Source organism: Falco peregrinus, chromosome 5 (assembly GCF_023634155.1).
Source record: "Falco peregrinus isolate bFalPer1 chromosome 5, bFalPer1.pri, whole genome shotgun sequence".
In the NCBI taxonomy this organism is placed as follows: Eukaryota; Metazoa; Chordata; class Aves; order Falconiformes; family Falconidae; genus Falco; species Falco peregrinus.
Window position 1 is genome coordinate 77743252 of NC_073725.1, and position 26688 is coordinate 77769939.

Consider the following 26688-nt stretch of genomic DNA (forward strand, 5'->3'; position numbering starts at 1 on the left):
GGATAATCAGACAGAGTAGCTTTGAAATCTGAGTGAGTTTGGTGCTGCTGCTAATTCTGACAGCCTTGGCAATCCAACTCCCTCTGTCTCTGGTGCAGTTGGGACCTGTGTACTGACGGGGCTTCTCTGCCAGCATGCTTTCACTCTGCCCTGACAGAGACCGTCCCCTGTCATGAAGATTTTGTGAGCAGCTAGTGTCCAGCCTCCTTTTTGACATGTGCCTAACGCTGTCCCAAAACTGCAGCGGTGGAATGTTACGTAGAGGTTCTTTCTGTAGGTCTTTTACTTATAAATGTATCATCCTTGTCCCCTCCCAGACTCTACATCCCAATTTGAAACAATTATTGTATCATCTACTACTTGTTCGATCTGTTCAGAAAACGGAACTTGCCAGTACCGCTGTGAAATGCAATGTGTTTTAGGTTGATCTTGTGATTGGGGCATCTCATGTCGAGCTCGGGTCCCTGACCTCTGCCGGGGAGAGGTAGAGCTGTTGCGCCCACTGTCTCATTAGGGTCTGCTGCTTTTACTGTGTTGGCCAATTACAACTGTCTCCACGCAGGTTTTTTTGAAATGCAGTGTGAAATGGATTGTCCTTTTGGCTCTGCAAAGGCATACCTTTAAAAGTGAAGCTGTCTAAATGAAGCTCATTCCTGCTGCTGCTCTTCTGCTGTACACCTGGCCTCTGGAAGAGGGTTTTCTTCTCCGTGGCATCTGGGTGTTGGAACAGCAGTCAATCAAGAGATGAGAAAGCCCTTTTTCTGTCAGCATTGCTTTGGGGAGCTGTAAGCAGCAGGCAGCCTCTGCTTGCTTGCATCCAGTATCTGAAAGCCTTGGACGCAGTATGAGCTGAGTCTTTCCTAAAGCGTTGTAGTTGCGTCTGTCCATCCTCATTCAGCATCCCTGAGCAGAAGCATCGCTTCTCAGCACAGCCTTACAGCTTGGCACCTCGTTCTAAATTGGGCACATCTTAAATTAGACACCTCAGTTCCTATTGTGTATAGCAAGACCTTAGTAATGTCCTTTATTTAAACTGCTGTTAGAAATAAATCTGGTCTATATAAGTAGAGGTTACTCCCTGGGTGCTGCTGACCTTTGCAATGAGAGGTGTCAATGATGCTCCTGACCATGCTTGCACCTGAGCTCCAAGGGCACTGAATACAGAGCTTCTAGTGACATAAAACCAGCATTTTGAGAAGGAATTTGAGGTCCATTTATCACCTGTGTGTTTCTGGGTTCATGCTCAAGTTACTGAGTGTATCAGTCTCCAGGAGCACCAGGCCAGGTGGGCTCCCTGCAGGGAGTGTTGTTTGTGTCCCCTGGCTGGATATTGTCACCTTGCACCCCAGGAGAGTTTGTAACTAAGGTTCACTTACATCTTGCTTTTTCTCAGCCATCCACAAAAGGTCCTGAATTAAGCCACCTCACTAGTGCAAAAATGTGGGCTTTTGGGAAAACGTTAATGTTCTTCTGGGCTTCCAGTGTTGTCCTTCTTCCCAGGTTTCATCCCTCAGCTCCCCATATCTACAGTTGTGGAGACAGGTGCTGTTCTTGGAGCCCTACCACTGCTCTTGACAGCTGGAGGACATCACCTAGGAACTGGAAAGCCTGCCTTTCCCCTGAGTGCCCCTCTTCTCTTGGCACTTGCTCCTTCTCTCCTGAGGTACAGGGGAGGGATGCTCTAGCCCCCGTGCTGTGAGCCACGGTGTTACAGCTGACTCAGAGTGAAATTGCGTGCCTTACTCAGGGGGTACGAGTCAGCTACACAGATCACTTTTCACTTTGGTGCTTAAATTGCCTGCTTGGGGTCTGTTCTTATCCTTCCCCAAGTACCAAAGCAGGACAGAAGTGTTTCTACTTGCGGGGTGGTTTTGCACAACGAGATGTGGTGGAGCTGCCTGTGAAAGTAGGGGTGGTATATGTGTCCTGCAATAGGAAGACAAGGCTGTTCCTCACCTGAGGGGCTTTGTCACTACTGTGTCATACCTCCACGCTTGAATATCTAGTTGTTCATGTGCTCCTGCTGAAATGATCTTGCCTAGCTGGTTTGTTGGCTTGCTTGAGAAGCCAGCCCTGCTCGAGCTGCATCAAAACCAGGTGAGTCAGGGGAGGACTCCTTGCACGGGAGTGCTCTGCAGGCGCAAGTGCCATTGCTGCTGTATGAGACTGTGCCCTGCCTGCACCAGAAATAGGGCTGGGGCTGGTCTCGCCGCGCAGACATGAATGTGATGTGCTTCATCCTCACGTGATGGAGGGCCTTTTCTGCGGCAGCCTGCCCCCTCACCTGCTGCTGTTCCCGTAGGAAAGGAGAAACGTGTGTTAGGGAAAGAGCAGAGCATCTTTCTGAGCAGATGGCTTTGATTGGAAGGGAGATGAATTTTTATCCCCCCCCCCCGTCATCAGCTTGTGTTAAGGAAGTGATGAGAATGAAGCCTTGTGTCTACGCTCTGATCTTCTTTCAAAGAAAGCAGTGCCTTGCTGCAGGGTTGGTGCTGTGACCAGCCCTGATGCAGTGAGCCCCAGTGCCTTGTTTTAACCCCATCCTTTAACTGGGGCTTAGTGCCTTTATTCGAGCACTGTCCTCAGGTGTGCTCTGTTGCCCCACTGCTATCCAAAGACCCAAGGAAATGTTAGGGAAAAGGCAACTTAAGTGCTCAGTTGCAATACTTACCGACAGGCTTTATGGTTCAGATTAAAAACTGCATTTTTCCCAAGAGCTTTTCCCCCATAGCAAGTGCAAGGAGTTCAGCTTCTGGGCAGGGGCTGTGAGCCCACCGTGGTTCCATGTCTGTGCAACGAACGAGGTTTGCAGCCCTGTAGCTTCATGCCCTTTCCCTGTTAGGGATGTCAGGGAGAGGCAGCATTAACAAAGAGCGGCTGAAGACACTCTCAGCCCTTGGAGGGGAGCACCCTCCCAGCCAGTGCTGTTTGCCTGGGGATCAGATGACTGCTGTTTAATTACCAGGTTGTTTATGTGAGTGACCCACATCTTCGGATGTCTTTCCCCTCTGGTTGTTTTTGTGCAGCTGTCTAAATTTGGAGGTCCCTAAGGTGTCCCTTTCAAGTCTTTCTTTACAGCAGTTACTCTCTTGGTATGTCCTGTGACTCCTCAGTAACCAGCGTGCATCTAGAAACATCACCTGTACAACTGCTCTGCTTTGCTTTGTAGCAGTCTTCGAGTTAGTTACTTGCCAACCAGGAAATCATCTGTACCACAGCCGGCATACGCAGGGATGGAAGAAAGTGGACACCTTGTCTCGTCTTCCTCACTGCCATGGAGGGAGTGCAAGGGGATGCTTCTCAATACTTCTGCTCCTTGCCTGTCCAGTTTCCAAGACTGACCAGGGAGGTGGTAGTCTCTTGCTTCTCATCCACAGTCTCTGGTTGTGGCCATGTGTGCCTGGAGGTCCTGCTGCACTGCTGCAAAGTTTGCCACCGCCCGTTTGCTTTTCCCAGGCCTTAATGAAGTGCAGCCAAGCAGTTCTGCTTTAAACTTCTGCAGCTTCTGTAAGGACAGGACCTCTCCCAATACCTGCCAGCTTCTAACCTTCCCTTCTGGAGCGTACAAGAAACAGTTGCTGGGCGCACCTCAGGCAGGGACAGCACTGATGCGGTGGTGCCTTCTGGACACGGGCACGAGAGCCTGAGATGTTGAGCGTGGGCTTGAGATTGCAGCTGAGCGCTGCAATGTGTCTGGGCTGTCTTTGGCATCAGTGGGGAGGAAAACATTGATCTAGGTGCTGCTTTGCTGCTGCCTTCTGCTCCTCGCCTGGCCACATGCTGCTGTGTGCATTCCTGCTGTCTGCCGGAGCAGCATTGTCCCCATCAGTGGTAGACACAAGCATCCAGCTGGGCTGGCCTGCTGGTTCAGGTGCTGTGTGCCAGTGGAAACTGCTGTTTGTTTTCTGGCATGACTGTATTAATTGGAATAATGTTTTATTGTGAGGTTTCAGCACTCTGATGCAAGGGGGACTGGGGCAAAATGTTCTAAGTGCAGCCTTGCCATCGTGTCCCTGTAGTGGCTGCAGAATTGATCTGCAGGGAATGCTTCAGCAGGACCATGCTGGTCATGCTGCTAGAAATCTCTTTTGATTGCTTGCGGAGTGGAGAGTGGTTGGTGCAGCAATTCCCCGTGTCTGCCAGCACTTGCATCAGTGTCCTTCAGGGATGTTTGCTTCCCTGTCATCAGGGATGCAAAACTGATCTCATCAGAGCAGGCTTTGGCTCGGAAACAACTCCAGCATCTCTTATTTCTCCACTGTTTACTACTTATCCTTTGTGTGAAAAATATTTCCAAATGTACAGCATTGGTTGAACCTCCATCTCTGCTTGATGTGGGAATAACTAGCAGTGGTTTAAACCTTAAACAGAACAAACCCCAAAACAAAGCAAACAAACAAAAAAAATCCCATCAAAACAAAAACCAACCCCCTGACTGAGTGCCTAGCAGGTTTTGATGTCTTCAGCTCTCAAGTCAGGATTAAGGATGCACAGCACTGTAGGTTGTTGTGCATGCATAATTTTTCAGGAGGGTTGTGGTTTTGTTGTGTTTTTATAAAGCTGGGGACTTATTCTGCAAAGTTCTTGATTGCACAGGGCAGTTCCTGCCACCTCTAATCCCCTGTATAAAAGCTTTGCTTTTATAGATGTGGCTACTAATGTGTTTCTGAGCCTTAAGTGCACAAAGATGATGTGAGCTGAGCAGTGTAAATCTGAAAAGGGTGAAAGGCTCTTCTAGTAACTGGGATTAAAAGTTTCTCTGTATTTTTTTTTTATTTCTAAAAAGCAAGTAGTTTTTGCTCTCTCCAGAGCCTGTGATGGCGTCGTGCACTTCTCTTGGGGTGGGTGTGTGTGGGTTTTTTTGTTTGCTTGTATCAGAATATAAGCTGCATAGGAAAGCCCATGGAAAATGTCTCCTCCTCCTCCGCCCCAGTCTCCTTCAGCTTTTGTTTCCAGCTGTTCCCTGGCATGTTTTCCTCCCGTGGCCTCCCTCTCTCGGAAGAGCAGAGCATCTTTCCCTTGTGCTTGAAATAGCTACACGGTGAGCTTAGGTTGTGGAGCTGAGGTTTTATAATCTTGCTTTTTAAAATCTCGTTTGCTTTCCCTTTACCCCTTACCTTCCAATGGCAGCCCAGGCTCGGCACGAAACAAGCAGACACAGAAGCATTATGTCATACCGGTTTCTATTTGATTGCAGGCAGAGGAGGAGGAAGGAAGCTCCAATGTGGAAATCTTGGGCTCTGTTTTGCCAAGTGCTTTGCTGTGAGTTGGGACTCACCTGAAGGAAAATTCCCCTGGGGCGTCGAGGGTCATGGCTCAGGGCTAGGCCTGCCGTCCAAGAGGTCTGTTTGTTACTGCAGAAGTTGTAGTGATAGTAAGGTTGCAACATCAGCTGAGAGACTCTTCCTATGGGGCTTCTGTTTGCTGAGAGCGTTTTTACGTAGCCATAGCTTTTCAAACGTTCTTCCTCTTTTTCTACCTCCTCTCAGTCTTGTTTCCATTACCCCATTGGGAAACTAGACAATATTATATAATTTTAAAACTTTGACACCTGTTCTATAAATGTAACCCCTGAAGTGATTAATGTCCTGTATTGCTGCGCAGTGCTGCAGTCATTTCAATAGCAGGCATTGAATTTGGTCAAAAACCCTTATGCAATTTAAACAAAATATTTGCTGTTTAAACTGTTAGTGGTTAAGGAGGAGACAGGCAGAAGGGGACAGTGAAGGGCTGTACTTAACTGGTAGTTTAATGGAAGGTGCTGTGCATCTCTGGAATAATCTCCTTTTAAAGAAAATTAAGATGGCTTTTTATTTTTTTATTTTTAGAGATGCCATTTTAACATATTTTCCAGCCCAGCTTCTGACATCCCTGGCCCATTTGGGGGTTTTGTCATACCACTTCCCTGTCTTTGCAAATGATTGCTCTTTGCACACACCCCCCAGTCATGTACACAGAAATTAACCCTGTCTTCTGTTTCCTTCTGTACCAGTTCTAACAGCAGTAGTGCCTTTTGCCTGTGGCTCTGGAGCCTGAGCAGCCAGGAGACCTAACTAGGTGAAAAAAGCCAACTAACCAAAAAAAAACAACCAAACATAAAAAAACAACCTTGAACCAAAAAAACCCAACAAATAAACCCCACTATTTTGCCTGTCATGTTTAACTTAATCTTAAATCATCTCTTGTCACAAGAGTTGTTATTTTTCTTATGTTCTTAAACTGCTTAAGTAACTTGATGGTAAAATCCATACAGGAGACAGTGTGCAGGTCTGTGCTACAGCACAAGGAGATGAAACTACAGGGTTGATCTTGCCTAACCTGAGAGCCTTGTCTGTGCTGCTCGTCATGCTAGCAAGCCTCCTTGGGTTGAGACACGCTTGTGGATGTCATCTGTATGACAAGGTTAAAATTCAGTGCTTTCTTTTTGTTTTAAAAGTGCAAAATGCTGGCTTGGTCCTGGTAGCAGCAAAAGGCGTGTTTCAGCGTTGCTGCCGGGGTCACTGGGCTGAGACCCTGGAGCTGCCAATTTGGGCTGAGTGGAGAGTCTGAAAACGTGATTTCGGGCTGTTGAGAGCTGCTGTGGAGCCACAGCCAGGCAGCACACTTCATACGGGCGTGCAGAGGGGTGCTCGCGCTGCCAGCCCATCCTTGAAGGTCAAGGAGGGACTGCTGAGCGCACACAGCAATGTATTGTAGGTCAGGACCCTGGAAATTTGTTTTTATTGCTAGAAACAGCGCACCAAAATGTGAAGCCAGTGTTAGCTGCCATTCTGATGCTTCCAGTGTGGAGCGGTTGGTTCCTTTCCAGCATGGGGCTTGCGGTCGGTGCAGCGAGACCAAATTCAAGAGCCAGTGAAATTCATGGTGAGTGGTCTTGCCATAGTTGCTGCGGTAGCTCTGCAGGTGCTTGTGCTCGGCAGGCACCTGGTGCTTATCTCATCTATGCCCAGCTGAAACACTGTAGCCTTCTTTCTGGGTGTTCAGGTGTATAGTGTCAGTGTGGAGTCAGCCACGTCATTGCTGGCTGCCTCTGCATGGCCGTGTTGCAACGTGACCTTTTAAATGGCAAAACCTGGAGTTTGGCAAACAGGCATTGAGCAGCAGGGTGTGAATGGCAGGAGGGGCTGTGGGTGGGTGTCCCATCAATCGGACACTGCTGCCGTGCGCGTCCTGAGCCTCTGCCAGATCCCTGAGCAGGCGTGCAGCCATACCTGTGAGCCGGGCGTGCACCAGGAGCAGGCTTCCTGCACACAGCAGTGTGCCTGTCCTGGTGGTGATGCCACGAGGATCTGATGCTGTGGAGCAACAATCCCCACATACTAACCTGCACGGTGTTCAGAAGGATAAATACGGAGGGTCAACCTCTAGAAGGCCAGGGTATTGAAGGTATTTTTAAGAAATACTTGGGAGTTTTCTGAATGTGGGTTGTTGGGGTTTTTTTTGTCTCCAAGCGTATCTTTGTGTTTGTATGGTAATCCAGCAACAATGAAGATTGTTATGGTGCCCTCTGATTTTTCTCATAGGCTGTCTTTGTTTCTGCGTGCAGCTGTATAGTTTTTATGGAGATATGAACTGCAAAGCATGAAGAAACTCTTTTGTTTGTTGTCACTTCTGTGCATGAAGTCATTCTTGATTTTCTTCTAAAGCACAAATCCACTTAACAACCCCAATTCTGGACTGACTTTTGACTGTTTCTCTGGCTTCCTGGGTATCCGCTGAAATTGTTTGAGCTTTAGGAACAGATTTGCTACTGGCTTCAAATGCTGTTTTCAGATACAGTTGTCATCCTTAAATGAGCCTGGAACAGAGTTCCTCTGTGTGAGGACCACGTAGCTGCTGAAACACTGCTGGGCTGTGGAGCAGGCAGTAGCCAAGTGAAGTCTTCTGCAAATCTGGGCTTCCTGAAGGTTTCCAAGTAGGTGATTTGCTTTTGCCTGGTTACAAAACCAAACAAACAATTATTTTTCCGAGATCTCCGCCTTCAGCTGTAGATGAAAGATGCTGGGGAACAAACCGATCCGAACAGCCGCCTTGTGAAAGGCTTCCAGTTTAAATTGAGAGCGCTCTTATCTGAAATGAGGCAGGTATGAGTGGAATGGAGTATGTTTTTCGAGAGAAAATCTACAAATTTGGGTAACTTCAAATAATGGAAAGGTGTTTGTTCTCTCCGTTTCTACATGTGACTCTGTACGAGGTACTTGGCAGCTTGTTGGATGTATCACAGAGCTGCCAAGTGCTGCAGCAGCTCCCTTGAGATGGCAGGAGCTCGCATGGTGTGCCGAGCTTCGTTCGGGGATATGGGCTCCTGACCATGTGCGTGGGGCTGAACTCCTCAGCTCACAACAGCTCAAACTCATCTGCTGCACAGTTAAATAATCAGAAGCTCCTTGTTACCTCCCACTGAGTTGTGCGGTGAGTGGATTTTGTCTCTGTGGCTGTGAGCAGGATATGATGAAGGCTTAAGCAGATGGCTTCCATCTACCCGTTACCCAGCCAGCACCATGTGGGAGCAGCACTGGTCTTCTGCGTGCCCTGTAAGAGCTGAGACCTCTTGATCCTGTTCCCAAGGCGGCTGCTCAGCTCCAACGCAGGACAGGAGCGCAGTGGTAAAAGCGCATGCTTTCTGGTCCTCAGCTCCAGTTCTGCGGGCAGGAGCTGGGGGTGTTTTGCACTGATGCTGTTTGGGAACTTGTTACCACCCTGCTTAAAACAAAGAAGTAATACTGCCGAGGTAAATGCTAACATCAAAAGACACAGACCTGGGATGAATCTACCTTTGTTTTGTTGACCCCTGTTTTTTATGGAGATAATTTGTTGTTTGTCTATCTAGAGAGTAGGTAATTGAATGCATGACTCAAACTGATGAGCTCATGTGTTGTTTGGAAGGGATTTTTTCTGTGGCTTACAGCTCTGAGCTGACTAGCTAAATTGCTGCTGTTAATGTGCTGTTGTACACACTTTTTAAGGTCGGATGACTTCATCAGTTGTTATTTGAATAGCTTGAATTAACTTTTTTCATCAGCTAGTGTTTATGTGCTCATACCCCATCTTTTCTGAACAATTTGGTATCACTTACAGATGATGGAGAAAATAACTACTGCTCTAAGTTAAAAGTAGGCGCTGCAGTGGAAGGCAGTGCACTGGTGGTGTCTTCTACGTACAGATGCTACTGCCTGTTTTTTAAATTACTTGAATCAGAGGATCTCGATACCTGCTTCTTTGGGTGGGTGCTGGTCCCAGCAGCTGCCTTCTGCCTAGGGGTGGGTTTCAGTGTTGAACTAATACATTCAGTTGCTGCACATGGCAGTGCAAAACCTGTTTGCTTTGAACGTGCGTTCAGCAGCTAGCATCTCCTGGCCAGCTGTAATTTCTGTACCCATCTGCCTTGTTTGACTAGAAATGAAATGACAAGTCTTTCTGTATCAATTTTAGCCCACAAGCGAACAATTCTGATATGAATCTTGAACCGTGGCTGCCCTTTTGCTCATAGGCTGGTGAAGGCCTAAAAAAAACCAACCCCAAAATAAGGCATTTTGAACTACACTCATAATGCATCCTGGCTTCGTGTTCTGCTTTTTGGAGCAGCTCGGCTGCTGGCCTCGGTTGCTGTAGGTTGACATTTAATGACCATCTCACCATAAACTGTTCTTAAATGCAAAGGTGCAGCATGTGAGATGCAGTGGGAGGGAGCGTATGAACACAGCAATGGGAGTGTAATAGCTGTTGTCATCTTGTGGAATACGGTTCTGCCAGGAGACGAGTCTCAGGAGGCCAGTGCCCACTTTGGTCTCAGCAGCATCTGTGGTAAAGCTGATGAGTTTGTATGGTGCTGGCTGTGTTGCAGGAACGTGCTGTGAAGCCGTTGTGGAGTAGCTCTGTCCCTCTTGGCCTGACCTTGTGTAAGCTCCTGGTACGTCCCCAAAGCTGGGCGCTGGAGAGGGCTGCTGCTGGGAACACTGCTTGTGGATGACACCCTGCGGGTCAGGGGGGTCTTTCACCCTGAAATAACCAGAGAGGGAGGGTGTTGGTTGGGGCAGTGTTACGAGCTGCAGTGCCAGTGTCCTTGCTGTCTGAATTCCTGCTGTCAGCCCCACAAGCGAGTGTGGTTTGGTTGTGTGGGGTGGGTGGGAGTGGTCTGTGGGGGTTTGCCTTGGGTTTGGGGTGGGGTTTTTGCATGCTGGGGCCTGGAGGTGGGAATGATGCTCTTATTCTGGAGCTGGTCTGCTGTCGTGTCCCACTGCAGACCTGGAGATACTGTACCCACCTTTTGGCCTCAATTTTGTGATGTCCCAGAACTTCTCTTGCCTTGTTTGTTTTCTTCAGCTTGTTGGTGAGGACGGAACTTAGCTGGTGGTTGCTGCTTCTGCTTTTTCTCCACACTTGGCAGGTATGGGGGCATCCCCACTCGTTTGCTTTTGGGAAAACTAGCACGTCAGCCCTCCGGCTCTCAGCTGTCAGGTGCAATTATTGCTTCTCATCATTAACTTGCCCCTGTGAAAAGGTTGGCCAGGGTCAGTTTGCTGGCCATTGCTGTTGCTGGCAGCTCTCCCTGGGTGTGTGGCACACTACAGCCACTCTGACTTTCTGAAGGAGGTGAGCAGCCTCACGCAGGTGCCTGCACACACAGGGGCAAAGCTTTCCATTTTAAAACACAACCATGTCAGTCATGGCTTAGAAAGGTCTACTTAACATCTGTGACACCCAGGGACTTGGTAGAATAAACAAGTGTCTTTAGACACTGCCCGATTATTGCTGGCATTTTGGATGAATTCATTTCTGGACTAATGGATTTAGGCTGAACTTACAGAGCACAGAAAAGCTCCAGTTATGAGGTCTGTACAGGCAGGGGCACGCTCGCTGTACTGAGTTTTGCACAGATGAACTGGTTGGCTTCTCCTCCTTTGATCCAGCTGGAAGGTTTGCATGAGCCCTTTGGAGGGAGAGGCAGGGACCTCTTAGCAGCTCCACCTTGCGCACACAGTAGGACCACTGCTAGCTCACGTGGTGATAAACTTGCCTGCACATCCCCAGAGGTGTGCTGGGGGGCCTGAGCAATGCCCAGCCAGGCTCTGCCAGCCCTGCAAGAGGGTCTCAGAGGAGGGGACACCATACCCCAGGCCCCTGCCAGGGCTATCCCAGGGAGCCTGGCCCAGCTGCCACTGAGTATGGCCAGTAAGGGATGGCCAGTGAGGGGACAGGGCTCTCTTACGTAGTTTACGTTCTCCCAAAGATTCAGTTGGATGTGGTGTCCTTGCTGGCATCCACAGCGTTTTCTGAACTGGTGATAAAGGTTTTAAACTAAATTCATCCATCTCTGCTTAGCCACAACTCTTGAAATACTTGCTGCTGAGAAGCTTCACTGGAGATTCATTCTTAATGTTTTCCTTTTTGCAAAAGGGAAGAAAAAAATTATTTACAATCCATTGACCCACTCTATAAAGTGTTTCTTGGTGTTTTATCTCGTTTTGTGGCAGTGAAAACAATCATTGAAGACCAGCTGCATCCTGGATGATTATGGCTTCTGATCCTTCGTTGTGTATTAAGTAAGGATTGCCACAACACTTGAGTTGCAAATTCATTGCGGTTTGTCTGTGAAGTCTGCCACGCTGATTGGGAGGTATTCTCAGTGCTGCCCCAGGAGAAACAGAGTTTGCCTGATACTCTTGACAGTGTTTGCCTGTTTTATAATCATAGTATGCCTTTAATTCTTTCAGTTACTTATTTGCTAGCTGCTCACTGAGACCTACATCACTTTCTCCCGAGGATCCTCAAATGCCATGCAGCACGACCAGCCCTTCACAGCTGGTTACTCGGGTTACTGCAAAATCTCAGCAAGTTAAATATTTGTCTTGTGTTCTCGATTTTTTTTTTTTTTTTTTTTATTCCACCCCGTGCTCTTCCCTCTTCCTAGTAGTCACTGGTCAGTGTGGCATTAAACCTGGAAACCTTTAAGAAGACCTTTTAAGAAGTCCTAGGTGTTTTTCTGGACTCAGCAGAGCTGATGACCTGTAGGAAAACAGAAATGGCTGGGAATGCTTTGGGGAAAAATCCAGCATTTTCAGTTGGACGCTTGTGGCATGGTAGCTTTGGCTGTACTAATGGCAGTGACAAATGAAAATCCATCACCAGGCTTGCTGGGTGAGGTGCTGTGGTGGCATGATGAGTGTTTCTGGTGGCTTGTGAGCCGGTGTTAAAATTTTGCAGTAGAGCAGAGTGTTTCTCTAGGGATGCTGAGAGATCAGGCCCATCTCATACATCAGTCCTCCTCTGAGGACTCAAAAGCCACCGTTATTCGAAGAATTGCAGAATGGAGCCACTCTGGCTCAATTTTTTTCTACAGCTGAAATAACAATCTGCCAAAAAGCAGCATTAGTCAGATAGATAACAAAATTCTACTCAGTTTATCTTATTTTCTGATTTATATAATGCATTAAGTGAAGGATTGGCCTTAACTTATCATCACTCTATACCTCAGGTTTTGCCTGTTGACCTTGTATATATCACTTTGTAAATGGGGTGGTTGACTTCTTTTGAATTATTAAACTGGGTTTCGTTTATTTATTATATTAAAAAAAAAGAAAAAAGCTGAGTTGGCATTGTGCAGTGCATGTCTGTAAGCTGGGGGAACTGACAATATTTTTAATGAAGTTCAAATAACATACATTGTTTTTTGTTGTGGGTGGACTAACAGAAAGTGAGGTGGTGGATTCCGAGCTTCCACAAGCAGAAAACAATACATTAAAGAAATGAGGTGGCAAAAGTATCTTTGGTCAGTCTGATTCTCACAAACTGCAAATGACTTTTAAGTGATAAGTAGAGTGTCTCTGGGAAGGAAAGCAAGCTTGTCTTAAAACTATCACTGTTTTACTGGAGTGCATGGATTTAAAAAAAATTTTTCTCCTTTGGTAAGAGATTTTTGAGCATCACCTGGAATGTCTTGTGCCCCAGATTTGTGAATAAATTACGTTCTTCTTGAAGACACTACAGGCGCAGACTAGAGATGCTGCTGCCAGCCTGCAGCAGCCCAGCCTTCAAGGAAGGTTGCAGGAAAAGCTGCTGATGGCTTTCTGTAATGTGGAGCGAGTCCCTTTATCCCTCTGTCATGGGGTGAGTCCTGATTGTACCTTTTTGATATTTGTATAAGTGCAGTGAAGCTGTTAGTTAGGAGTTGAATCATTAGAGCATCTCTGGAGGAGGACGCTTGGTTTGGACCAATAACCTGAAATGCAGTACTGGCTCTAGCGTCATGCTGAGAGCTGGGATCACTCTCACCCTAGCACTAAGTGAGGATCACCTTGGAAAGCTAAAGGAGGAAAAAGGCACGTGCTGCTCTTACTGCGGTAAGGTTTTGCTCAAATCTGCCTTTTTAAGGGTAGGTGATCCTTCTGGTCCCCTGCCCAGGCGCTAGGGCAGTCATCTAGAGAGTCTGCAACTGCAAAATTGTCTCCTTTTCTCTAAAACAAAGACATACACAAAGCCAAGAAGCGGCTGTGCTTACAGTAGTAAACATTTATAGAGTCTTCACTTGAGCCATTTAAACCCATTTTCCAGAGATGATAATCTGTTTAAAGGGAGAACCCAAGAGCAGCATGAAATACTTAGCTCCCTTGTCTTTCTGCGTTTTTCCAATGTTGCTTCCAGTTCCACGTATCTGCTTGCCTGCTCCTCCTCTGTTGTGGTTTTGGTGTGCTGCTGCTCGTGCAGATGCAGTTCAGGGGCTTGGCAGAGCAGCGGGACGCCTTTCTCCAAGCCATGAATTCCCAAGAGGAAGGGTGACTGACAGCCTCATACAAAGTAGTATCAAATGCTGGAGGATTGTAATGTCTCTTGGAGGGGTTTTACTTTTCCTGCTCGCATTGGGTGTAATCTTTTGGGTGAAAGTTTTAACTAAGCTAAGGTAGGGTGTGGGGTTTTTCAGGTCATATTGATGCAAAGTGTGCTGTGCTCCGCATCAGTAATTCGGGAGAGGTCAGAGTTTCCTATAACACATCTTGTGTATTCCCATGGGAAAATGGCTTGCTTTCTTAGGTTTTCCTTATACCAGTTGGTAAAAGGAATAAAGGTTTGGAATTCCCTGGAGTCTTGCCTGGGAGCTTGAAACCCAGCTCTGCAGAGGGGAATTGGGTGTCTGACATCAGGCTCGGTGACACCAGATCACTTTGCAGAGTGCCCTGTGCCAGGTCGGCTCGCTTTTCGAGGAGTGAGCTTGAGATGGTGTCAGCATAAATAGAAGACTAAAGCAGCACTGGAAAAATAGCAGAGGAGTTGGCCTGAATGCTAAATTAGAGAGAACAGCCCAGACTTGTTTTCCAAGCCTCATTCATTTTGTTGCATCATGCTAGATATTGGTCAAGAAAGAGATCAGTTGATATAAAATAAGCTTTAAACAAGACTGTTTTCTTTTCCCCCAGTGCTGCATGCCCCAAGGGCCAGGCAGGGTTGCGGAGGCAGCAGCTGGCGGCTTGCTGGTGCTGTGTGCTGCAGGAGCATCGCGTGGGGTTTGTAGCAGCGCATCCCTTCCGGGGGATCAAAGCACGTTCTGGCAGAGAATAAATGTCAGTCTCAAAATGAGCTGTACTTGCTGCGAGCAGAGGTGATGCTCAGGTGGGGGAAACCCTGTCAACTGCAGAAATTAAACTTTAAAAACTTCCCTTACCTTATTGGTGTCTGAGCTGCCTGGAATGAAAAGGCAGACTGGTAGCCCTGATGTAGCATGGCCAACCAGTGGGACTGTGGCCCTCTGTCCCCATGTCCCTGGGACAGGGGTGAAGCCAAGACTGAGCTTGGGCTGTAGGCTGGGCTTAGGAAAGTGAGCTGGGCTGCTCAGCCTCCTTGTCAGCTGTAAAATGGGGGGACTATGTATTGGGCTACAGCAATTTTCTAGCACCAGTGAGCCGTGGCTGTCCTGCACAGCTACAGGAGAGCTGTGTCCTGCTCAGAGGGCTAACCAGCTAAAAAAAAAAAAAAAAAAAGTTGGTGCAAGCTTTAATGCAAGTCCCTATGAGCTGTCCTGATGTACTGAGTGTTTGTGGAAGAGAGGAAGCTGAAATTTTCTCCAAAATTTTGCAGTTACATAGTATTTGTCCTTATCAGCGGGCTTGTAGGTAGAGTTTGCTCAAGAACCTTTTGTAGATACAGTCCCTAGTCGCAGTTTTGGTGTATGTGAGTTAAAAAATGCAGCACTTTCCTCCAACCCATGTTACCAGGTCCTGCTTAAATGCTGACTGTAGCCTAGAATCAAAACAGCTTTGCTTTTAACTCGAGTCTATGTGAATTCCTCAGGCAGGTTTTGTGGTAGTACTGCAGGGGTGTGATCCGCAAAGGGCTTTTCCCTTCACCTCCAGCACTCATATGCCAAGGAGAGAAGTTCTGCACAAAGACACAGGCTGCCCCGAGGCCAGGCAGCAAAAGCAGTTGACTGGCAGCTGTCTGGAAATGAAGAGAGAGATTTGGTACTTTCCCTTTTTTTTTTTTTTTTTTTTTTTTTTTTTGCTTTTTGCATTCGGCATTTGACGTCAAGTGTGGTGGGGCAGCAGGTGCCTGGAGAGTCTGCCAGAACCACTCCGTCGTGGTGAGCTCTCTTACAATTTCCTGCACGAGTGACGAGCTGCCATCCCTGCCTGTCTCCTGGGAAGGGATATCTGCAAGGGCGAGTACAACCTCACACCTTGGGCTTCCTCCCTCCATCTCACGTTTTCTTCTGAGCAGAGACATCACTGTGAAGGACATGAAGGACTTCTGGGTTTGCCTATTTAATTTCCCTGAGCGTCTTTGGAGCAAGGAGCAGTTGCAGCAGGAGCTCAGGAAGTTTTCCAGTGCTGTTTTCTGCTGGTTGCCTGCTTTGGTCATGGCTGTATTGTTCTGCCCAAAGACTGGTGTTGCTCTGGTTTGAAGTATGTAGTATAGTTTCACATGGGCATGGAGGGAATGGGTATTTAAAGCATTGCTGTAGTGATGAAGTTGTATATATTTGCAACAAGGAAATTATGTTCCCCTTGTTGGGGCTGTAGGCTTGGCAGTTTGTGAGTGTGGAGCCTAACACAGGCATTTCTGGGTTTGTGTGGCGTTTTCCTTTAATGAGTTTTCTTCTCTTTCTGGTCAAGCCGAACCTCTTTCACTTTAAAAGCTGATCCTAGAGTGATTTGTTTCACCTCGATGGTCGTGGTTTTGGAAGCACGTGGCTGCTGTGCCCTGAAAACCTGTTCCTCCTCCTTGGTGCTTTCATGCAACTGCTCCATCTGTGTGCCTGGACTGCTGGCATGGAGGATGCTGAGGACATACTGCTTGCAGGGAGCTCTTGTGCCTAACGAGAAATGGGGCAGTCTTCGTGGAGCAGTCTCTTGTGATTTTGCATCTGAAACAGTGCGGTGGGCATAATTAGCCCTTTCCCTAACAGCCCGGCCTGTCAGCCTGTGGCAGGGGATGATCCTGGCTCAGGAACTGGTGGGCAAATGTCTGGATGTTCCCTCCTGGCTGCAGAGCAGGCTTGCTCCCACTACTGCTTGCCATCCCTGGGGATGAGGGAGATGTATATCAGCCTGAAAATAAATACAGATCATTCGCTTGTCTCTGGAGGAAGATAAAATGTAAACTGTCTATTTTCTGTGATAAAGCACTGGAAATAGTTAGAATTTAAGATAATTATCTTTATTGCTTTTTATAGCACCCTGTGAAGGCTGAAATCTAATTTGTTTTTCACTAAGAGGGAGCTCCTGCTGATGACTCAGAAAAATCCATTTGCTTTATTGACAAACTTGTCTGTTTAGTTATCGGGGCAGTATTCCTCTTGCAGGAAAAGGGAGATACCTGTCGTAACACAACGGTGGGTTTTTAATATAGATTCAAAGTTTGCTATCTATTGGCAAGAGGAAAAAATAAAGTTGATCTAATCTGAGTGAAGTGACTCTGCTTTATTAAAGATGACTGTAAATTAGTTTATGCTTTAGTGGGTGTGTAGTAAAGGTGCATGGTGCTTTGTTTAAGCAACTTCAATACACTTGAAGGTTATTAACTGGAGCTTGTGAAGAAGCTGCTTTTCCTGGGCACCTGGTGCCCGTTGGCCGTTCCCGAGCGCAGGCTTTGGGGAAGGAGCTGGCAGATGCTGTTGTGCCTCTTCCCTCCTGTGCCTGGGGCCACGGGAGCAGTGTGTTCGGCTCGGTTTGGACACGTTGCTTGCAAGTGGAGTTGCCCCTTTTTTAAACATCTCTGTCTGAATGTGAGACAGGCTCCCAATTTTTAATAAACCCTTTGTGTATCTGAAGATGGTGGGCACCCCTTGTGCCAACGAGTCACTTGTCAGCACAGCCTGGTGGGGTGGTTTGGAGGGTCTGCTGCTGCTCTGGTACAACGGCTCTAGGGAAAGCAGTTGTCCGTGCTGCCTTCTCAGCTTGTAATAAAGACGGAGTACTTTCTGCCTTACCTGACCCTGAGTGATACACAACAGAGAGCTGCTCAGAAGCAGCAGCAGGATTCTCTGGACAGGCTTTCAGTATCACCCGCCTCTGGAAATGTCCTTTGACTGTTTCAGGCAGTGATGTTTGTTGAGAGATGGTGAGTCTACAGGCTGACTTAGCGGAGATGCTTCTAAATTGTTTGTTTCTCTGCCTCACCCCCACAAAAGTCTGTATTTTAACACTGTCACTTGGGATAATGCTACAGACCACTGAATCTCCTACAGCTTGAGTCCTAACAGGTTTTATTCAACAGTGGAGAAGTAAGAAGCAATCTAGGGTTTATTTATATTTTTAGGGAGGGATAGATCTCCGCAAGAGTATCTTTGCCTTGAAGCAGAGGTCTATTTCTATCAAGTCGCTGTAGGCTCACCACAAACACGCAATAGAGCGAGGGGGAGAAAACATCACTTTCCGTAAACATGAAACGATAGAGCTGTGTGGGCAGAGCAGCTTTCTTGTCCATCTCTGAAGACCTGCTCAGTGTTTACTCAGCTTTTTATTGGTTTCCTTTCAGGAATTGACTACAAGACCACTACTATCTTGTTGGATGGCAGAAGGGTCAAGCTGGAACTCTGGTGAGTGTTTCTGAGCTGCTTTGGCTGCGAGCACAGGACCGGTGAGCGGGGGCCGTGGTGCTGCTAGTGGGATGCTGTACTGAGCTGCGCAGAGTGCAGAGCATCCCCAGGGGTGTGGCGAGGCTTGCTAGCTGTTCTTACCAGTGAGATACTCTAGCAAACCACACTTCTTTCCATTGATCAAGTAGCACAAACAGCATGCTGTTCATTATTGATACAGTTCAATTTCAGTCTTCCTTAGTCATACCTGACTATGTTCCCATACTGTTCCCTCAGTGATTGAGAACCATACTATTTTGGAAGCAATACCGTGTTTTCTTTAAATCCTAGGATGAGAAATGTAGACAAGAGAATAGGAGAAGTGGAGGAAAAAAATGGGTGAAGCCCTTAGTAGGCACAGAAGCTGGATATTTCTCAGTGACTTGAGTAGAAAATTAGAACAAGAGCAGTGAATAGACCTCCCAGTTAGTGTCAGAGTACGGTAAACCACTGGAGAGCAGGACTTACTGGAGTGACCTGACAGTGGGATGGAGATGGGAGAACGCTGCAAGGGTGGGGTGGCCCTGCCTTATCTGTCAGCAGTGGAGGGAGATCTGGAGTCCTTCTGGCCAAGCTCTGTCTGAGGTTTAACCTGCTGACGAGCTGACACAGCAATCCAGTAGATGAAAGAGGAAAGATAGGTAGCCTGCTCCGATTCTGGATTTCACCCAGATCTAGTAGGGGATGACACAGGCCCTAAAACATGAAGTTAAATAGCCCCTTCACCAGCGCTTGTATCAAGTAACAGAAGTATTAGTAATCTGTGTGAATTGTTAAATAGGAATGAACACCATGTTCTGAGCCTCAGTGACTGACTCCAGCAGCATATAGTTCTGTGGTTTAATTATACCCCTGCTCTCTGCGGCTGAATGTCCTCATTTTTCTTACAAAAGAACAGAAGCAGCTAATTTATCTCTTCTAGCTGGTGTGCTTATATGTGCCACTTAGATTCTTTTGTGTCTCTTGTAAGATGTCAATTTTAACATTTCAGCCCCAAGTGTGTAGTTACTTCCCGCTTCCTGCTTGAAACCCTCTTCTTATTATACTGTAATTCTTGAGCTGGAGAGCCAGCACAGGGCCTGAAAAGATGGTAACATTGGTTTACATTGCCTTAGTGTAATCTTTTACCATTACTTTCCTTGTGCAACCCAATATTTGATTGTTGGGGGAGAAGGATATGTAAGCACACACAGACTGTGAAATTGATGTCCAGGGCCAATAATATGATCCTTTAAAGCTTCAGACTGAAAGAATTTAAATTTAATATTAATTTGAAAGAATGACTGTCCTGAACTTGAGGTCAGTGCTTTTTTCATATAGCTGGTGCAAATCTGGGACTGAAGGATTCATCAGGCTTCTCAGTGGTCATTAATCTGTCTTTTATCCTGGCCCAGTGAATAGATATGACAAACATCATAACATGTCTTTGATTACCCTGATGCATTTCAGTGTACACTGGTTAAATCAGTATGCTGGGCTCTGGCTCGCTGTTCCAGATGTTCCCGCAGGCACTGAGAGGTGCTGCTAATGTAGTCAAACTTACTTAATCCACGTCAAGAGTTGCAGTCAAGACAAATGATAGTGACTGAATAGCCCCTTATTGTCAAGCAGGCTAGAAACGCTGTTCCCTCGTCCTGTTCCTGAGCTGTCTGTAGGGTATGGTTGGCCAGGTCTGTCAGAGATCTGGATATAAAGATACTTCCTTTCATTTGTGGTTAAAACATATTTAGAAAAATAAGTAAAACTAGGCAGTGCAAGACAATTTCTCCTATCTTGAGTGGTTACGTTCATTTTACAATAGGTCAGCTATTTTCCATGACTAGGAGAGGTCTGCAATCTTACTCTGACTCCAAACTCCCATGGACTGTAGGGAACTAGAGAAAAAGTCCTTTGCCCGAGGGAGTAAAAGACTTGCATCCTCATACATCTTAAGGTAGTAGTGAAGTTCAGTGGTTTTTGTTTGTACCTTCTCTGTGGAAAGCACAATGACAGCAAGGACCTCTGAAGCACATCTGACTGTCACCAAAGGTGGTGATGCACCTACCAGGAAACACCATGCAGAGCAGTTTGGGTACCATACATGTTCTAAAGCTCTGACAAGATCAACACTGAATTTTTATTTTATTTTTTGTTAGGTCCGGTAGGAGGTGTGCAGTATAGGATTTGATTCTCCACGTTTCATAGCTGTAACTTTTCTTTGTTGCAGGGACACATCAGGGCAAGGAAGATTTTGCACCATTTTCAGATCCTACTCTAGAGGAGCCCAGGTGAGTGCTGCTCTCACTGCTTTGATGGGACACACTTGCTTTTCCTTTAGGCTGTAAAAATCTTTCATGCCATAGCAAAGAGCTCTGAAAAGGAACACACTGAGCATCAAAAGGATGGGGTCTGTGTAAATGCCAGGAGGCACTGCATGTAGACTTGCTGCCTGGTATTCTTACGAAATGATGGGAGAGAGGGGAGTAGGTGACAGACTTCCCTACTGAAAAGGTCTGTTACAGACTATATTCAGTATTAGTTTCTAGAGGAGGGCTGAGAAGAAGGGGTTATAGAGGACAAGACAATTCTTGCTCTAGATCTGCCTTAGCTTTAATGTGGGAGTTCGTACTTTCTGAGGTTTGTCAAATTTGTTTAAATATGACACTGGCTTTCCCAATGGAGTTCTTCGGTCTGTGTTGCCTTCAAGTCAGTTCCAAAAATAGGGTGGCTCCTACTTGCATGTTTGATGCAGACTTGAAACTAGAGCATCTCAATTGGATCGTAAAATATGTTCCTTAAAACATGAGAGAGAGCATTAAATCTTGAGTTTCTCCTTTGGGCCCTGCTCCAGAATAGCATCTAGATTATAAACAGCAGAAAAATCTTGTGGTCCTCTGAAGAATTGCTGTTGGTCCATAGTGGTTTATACAGTTTTACTGTCATCCTTTCAGTAACATGACAGGGTCACTCCAGGATAACGTCTCCCTAAGTTAAATGAACTACTGTCTTTTCCCTTTTGTTTCCAAACCAGAAAACTTTGGAGAACATTCCTCCTCTCTTAGACACTAAGAGTCGGAAGCTATATGTCAGCCTCCTGATTGTGCCAGTGTCCTGGCAGGTTACCAACCTTTAGGAAACTTTGCCACTTTTATTCAAGCTCTTGCCACTTGGCTTTTTGCTCCTTAAAGTAGACCTTTGCTAACTGGCAAAATCCATCATGCTCTCTTAAAGAAAGACTTCCTGCAAATTCACTTGTGCTGTAGATGTGAGAGCACTCACCTGGGATGTACTGTTGATACCTCCCCCAGTGCCTCATCTGTTCTTGTTCGTGCACATCTCTGGTGGTGTGGATGCTTTGAGGCAGCTCCTTTGAAGCGGGGGCCAATTTCCTGGTACTTGCAGAAGTGCAAGGCAAGGAGTGTTGGAGCGTGCCTTCTGCAGTGGCACAGTATGGGATCTCCCCGTCGCATGTTCAGTCCCATGTGTGAGCTTATCTTTAAGCTTCCCTCTGCCCTTACTATGTTTCAGAGAAATCTAAAGCTACAATCCTAACAAACATGTGGACTTGAGACCATGTCACTTCGCTTACCAGTTATAAATGAACCAAATTGGTCAGTGTGATTTTCTGATGACCACATAACTTAGCTTTGGTCAGCCTTTTTCTGAGACCTTGCTGTGTCAGATGCCCAGATTAAACTGGGAATAGAAAGTGGCAGGCACCCCAAGTAATGTGTCCAGAAATATAATTTCAGAGCTTTTACCCCTGTCTGCAGCATGACCTACTCTTTGAGGCTGCTGTACAGAAGGCTTTCTCCCCTTCTTGTAGACTGTGAGCTCCTCAGAGCCAGTGCTGTGTCTCCACAGGGCTGCACCCACATGCCAGAACTTGTAGCTGCTGCCGCCATAGAGCAAACTGGGGCAGACAGGAGAGGTGAAATAAGTAGTGGTGAGAATACTTGAACTGGATGGAGCAACAAGGTACACATCTTGTTGTGTATGTGTGCACTTGCGCACCAAGGTGTAGCTTACACCTTTTCCTCAAAGCCTGCTTGTGCAACAAATGCCTCTTTCAAAGTACTGTTGTGATGTCTTAATTCTGGTCTGCCAAAATAGTCAACTCTTACCCTTAAAAACAACAAAATAGCTCTCAACAGCAAGCCTGCCCAGTAGAAGGAGGGGTGGTTCCCAATGAAATACCTCCACTGCCCTCTGAAAGTGTTCCTGAGGTGAGCATGGTGAAAAGTGAGCGCCTCTTGAAGACTAATGACAAGAGTCTTTGTACAGTCTTCTCCAGGTGGCTTGTAGTAAAACTTAGATTGTTTTTGATGTGAAGTGATTGGCTCCCATGTGCAATACAGCGATATTCTTGCATTAGCAGGAACACAGATACTATCTCTCTTAAATAACTCACATCATCTTTCAGTGGAAGAGGAAAGTGTCTTAATTTAAACTCTTAATGGTTAACCAAAGCAAGAGGACTGTTTGTTCTAAATAACAAATGTCTGTGTGACTGCGGGAATGGACTTCTGCACCTCCGGTTATTTTCAGTATGCAGAAGCTAACTTCTTCTGGCATAGCATTAGCATAAAGACAACTTAACCCAGCGTGGTCTTGGGGGAAACGAGATAAAATGCTCTGGAGTTCTCCTGTTTCTTTAAGATCTATTTAATGCTGTGTGCTATACTGACTTATCTGCTTCAGCTGTCTGCTTTCCTCTCTGCTCTCTTGGTACATCAGACTTCAAGACTTCTGCTGTAGGGAGCCTGATGCAAATCCAGTTGGAGGCAAGAGAAACAGCTTTTTTAACCTAACAAGCCAAAAGCTCAGGAAGAACAAATACAGCAGAGAAGAGAGATGCCAGAGTGGGAAAAGCTCTGTTTAAAGTGCAGTGTGGTATTTGTACAAGAATGGCTTGCTATAAACTGGCCACAAGCACCTTCACACTGAAAATTGGCAGAAGGCTCTCACTGGGAGAGCACAGAGACTCTGACCGAGCTTCTCCTAAGGAGCACAAGGGAAGCCTGAAGAATGAGTTTCCAAAGAGGACTTTGACAGGTTAGCTGTGAAAGCAGGAGGCTGGCCTCAGCAACCTGGCAGGGCTGACTGAGAACAGGGTGAGTCTGTCTGAATAGCCAGCCCTTATGAGAATACTTTGTATGAAAAATGTCTTCAAGTGAGGGAAGCATGTGTGGCTGCCCGCACACAACACACCTTATTGTTTCTCAAGTGTAGTAATAAGAATTGAATCTTCTGAAGTAAACCCTGGAGAGGTTGCAAAGTGGAAAGAGTCTCCAATCAGGAAGCAGACCTTCTCAGTTTTCCATTCCCCCACAGCACAGCCTCGTGCATTGCTCAGTCTGGATGTCAGGCTAGTCCCTGCCCCGTGAAAGGACTCTCCTTGAGCATATTGATGCCTTCCCTAATTTAGGCTCCACACCACTTCCCTGGGTAAATAGCCATGTGGCTTTCATGTTCAACAGGAACTTCTTCCTTTTGAAAACATCTAAAGTAAAACAGCTTTGCTGTCCTTGATGAGCTGGCTCAAATGAAGACCAGTCCCTTCCTTCAGCTAAGGCAGACCAGCTGTGTTTGCCTTGGGTTGCTGTGAGGATCATGGATCTGTCTTGCCTTCGCTCCCTGCCCTGCCTAGCTGATCTGATCTCATTAGGGGTACAGTGAGCTCTTTGGCTCAAGGGGGGGGCTTGTGGCGCACTGCTGTGCCTGGGACACCCCCTTCCTTTTCTCTTGCTTCCCTGGACTTTGAGTTTCCACTTTCTTATCACAGCTGCTTTCATCATCCTTAGCATCTGCTGGGCCACCAGGTCCTGACTGCATCACTTCAGGGTCTTGCTTTGGGGCAGAAGAGGAGCAATTGTGTCTGGGATGGCAGAGCTCTGGCCTCTAGGCACTGGGGGAGATGGCAGGGGAGGCTAGAGATGGAAACCCAGTAGTGCTGCAGCCTGCAGAACAAACTCGGGGAGTCTGGAGCTTGCTGTGTTGCAGAGGGATTTTTATTTTAATTGTCACAGTTTAGGGTATGGTGAAAGGTATTTAGTGATGCTTAAAGGTGTTTCAGAAATCTTCTTTTTTTGCTCTTGGACTTCTGCTCTTTGTGTTTTTTTCCTGCTTGGCTTTAAGGTCTCGGTCATACCAACAGCAGAGCTGGCACACTGATCCCAAATGTTGCGTGCAGCTGTGGCTCTTCTGGCTGCTGTGAGCAAGTGCAAGCTATTTCCCAGAGTAATCACAGAGGAGAGAAAGAGTTGTGGTGGTACTTTCTGACCTAGCAAGGAAGAAGCAGTGCCAGTATCGTTCCTGATGTCCTCATGTGCCAGTGATTTGAACAGTTTCTGAAAATTTGGCTTGCCAACTCTTCCGAGACAGTGTGATACAGCAGGTGCTTCGTGAATAGTTTGAGATCATCTACAGGAATTACCGAAAAATGCTGCTGTCTTACAGCAAAGCTGCAGCCTAACAGAATAATGAATGTTGTTGAGTCCTGCTTAGGCAGGTGATTTGAGTAGCTGCTGTTTATCCTTTTCAGGGCTTCTTAGTAGGCAGAAAGGTGGTGGCTGTTTTGGCAGCTCATCAGACTCTTGAGTTGTGGTCTTTGCTCTATCTTGTGACTTTCTTGATTGCTGCAAATACCTTACCTGCCTCAGGTCATTTTGGTGGGGTTATCCAGCTGCTGGAGGGGTTTGCCCTGCCTGCTAAAATGTTTTATCAAAAGCTCAGTAATAAATAACCCCCCTCATGTGTTACACTGTTGGGAAATGGTTTGGCAGCAGGATCTAATTGCCCATGAGCCAAGGTCTGAGGTGCCAGCTGGAGAGCCATGGCCAAAGTTAACTCTGAAAGAGCGGGCAGGAGAGACAAAGTGTTGTAGTTGCCATCAGCGCTGGATCCTTTGTTTCTGGGTTACTTTGTCCTGTGGGCCAGAGAAATCCAGTTTAAGGGGTCTTCCAGGCTTCTTCAGCACAGCTTTTTTCCACTGGTAGAGAATACCAGCAAGTAATGCTTTCCCGGCCACCCTGTCATCTGCCTGCACTGAGCCATGGTCTTTGGCAGTTGTGCAAGCACTTGCTTCCTCCCAGCAGTGTTCTTGTGTGCTTGTGCAAGTGGCTGGAGATCCAGCTGCTAAAGCATCTGAGAAGCCTTTTTGGAGAAGTCCGCTTTGCACTGCGGGGTGAGCATGCAGCTTCTTCACCTTTAAAAGCTTATTGGTTATAAGCCTGGTCTAAACCTGCAGCAAGTAGGTAGAGATGATACTTCCCCCTCCCCGGCCTTGGTTATGTGGACAGACAGATCTTTGCATAAGCTCCTGCTGAAAACAAGTCTGGTTTTTGGCAGAGTCCCCGTGTGCTGCTGGATACAGTAACGGGTGATGTCTCTGTGTTCCTTGTTCACGACATGACGTACTCATGTGGAAGTTTCTGTCGCTGATATGCTCAGGGTCATGCCAATCCCAGTAGCGTGGAACAAAAACAGTGGAAATGAACTTTGAAACTCAATTGTGAAAAGACCCGAGAGAGGTCTGGGGATGAGTCCAGTTGTCTTCCACCTCACACAGCAGCCTGTAGGCAGGTTGAGGAGAAAAAGAAAGAAGGCTGTTGGGAGGGTTGGTCAGGTGACCAGAATGCCCTTGATCTGAGAACCTGAGTGTACAGATTTTCACTTCGTGCTGTGGGAGCCTGGGGTATATGATGCTTACAAAGGTGCTTTGTGAAACTAAAAATCAAGAGGTACAGAGATACCATGATGCTGACAGCCATCTAGGCACTTAGAGAACAATTTAGGCTGCAAATGGGAAAGTGTTCATTTGTCTAGTTGAGTAAATTAAAATTCTATGCACATTACTCCGAAGGAGACTGCTTTTTAAAAAAAAACCTGAAGAAACCCGACAGATCTTACTTGGAACTGTCTGAGAGACAGAGCCAGCTCCCTCTCTGCATGCATGTCTGTGTTAAATTCTCTCTAGGGGAGAAAATGGTAATGACAAAGTGTATTTGGGATGTGTGCTCTAGAAACGTGGTGTCTGGAGCATGCCAGCGCTACTTGGAAGAAGTGTGAGGTTATCTGGCAGCACTGTGAGCTGGCCAGAGGTTTTTAAGACTGCTTCCTCCATCTTCTGCTGAATTACAGTACAGCTGGTGAGGATGAGGACGGAAGCAAGGCATTGGACAGTTTGGCCTTGGCCTCTTCTGACCTTTGGGAAACTGTCCTTGACAATCATAACTCTAAATGTGCGTGCATGGAGCTGTGTTATGGCTCGGAGGGTAAGCTGGCAGGTAGTCTCTTCCATTTAGAAATTGTGGTCTTGACCTTCCACCCTGCTCCTGAGAACTTGGGATGTGTTTTTGCTGATGTTTTATCCTTACTCCTATTTAAAGAAGAATCAGGCAGCAGCTGCCAGCAAGCTTAAAAAACTCCTCCTAGAGCATATTTTTGGCAGGAGCAGCCTTCACAAACTAGGTCTTGGGTCTGTTTCTCTTGGCTAAAGGAACTTGTCAATCCAGAAGTAAAATAAGTAGACTTTATTTAACTTGCCGGCCTTGTCTTGGAAGGAGGTCGTCAAACTTTTTGCTTTATTTCCTGACTCTTATTCATCCACACGTGCAGCCTTGGAAGCCAGAAGTCAAAAC

At 46.7% G+C, this 26688-nt stretch overlaps 1 protein-coding gene across 1 annotated transcript in view; it reads left to right on the top strand.

Moving 5' to 3' along the window:
• RAB40C (RAB40C, member RAS oncogene family) overlaps window positions 1-26688 on the top strand; it is a 36599-nt gene that overhangs the window by 1846 nt on the left and 8065 nt on the right. The window contains exons 2-3 of the mRNA XM_005241041.4: window positions 17968-18028; window positions 20274-20334. Coding sequence (XP_005241098.2) covers window positions 17968-18028; window positions 20274-20334 — 122 coding nt within the window. The remainder of the gene's footprint in view (window positions 1-17967; window positions 18029-20273; window positions 20335-26688) is intronic.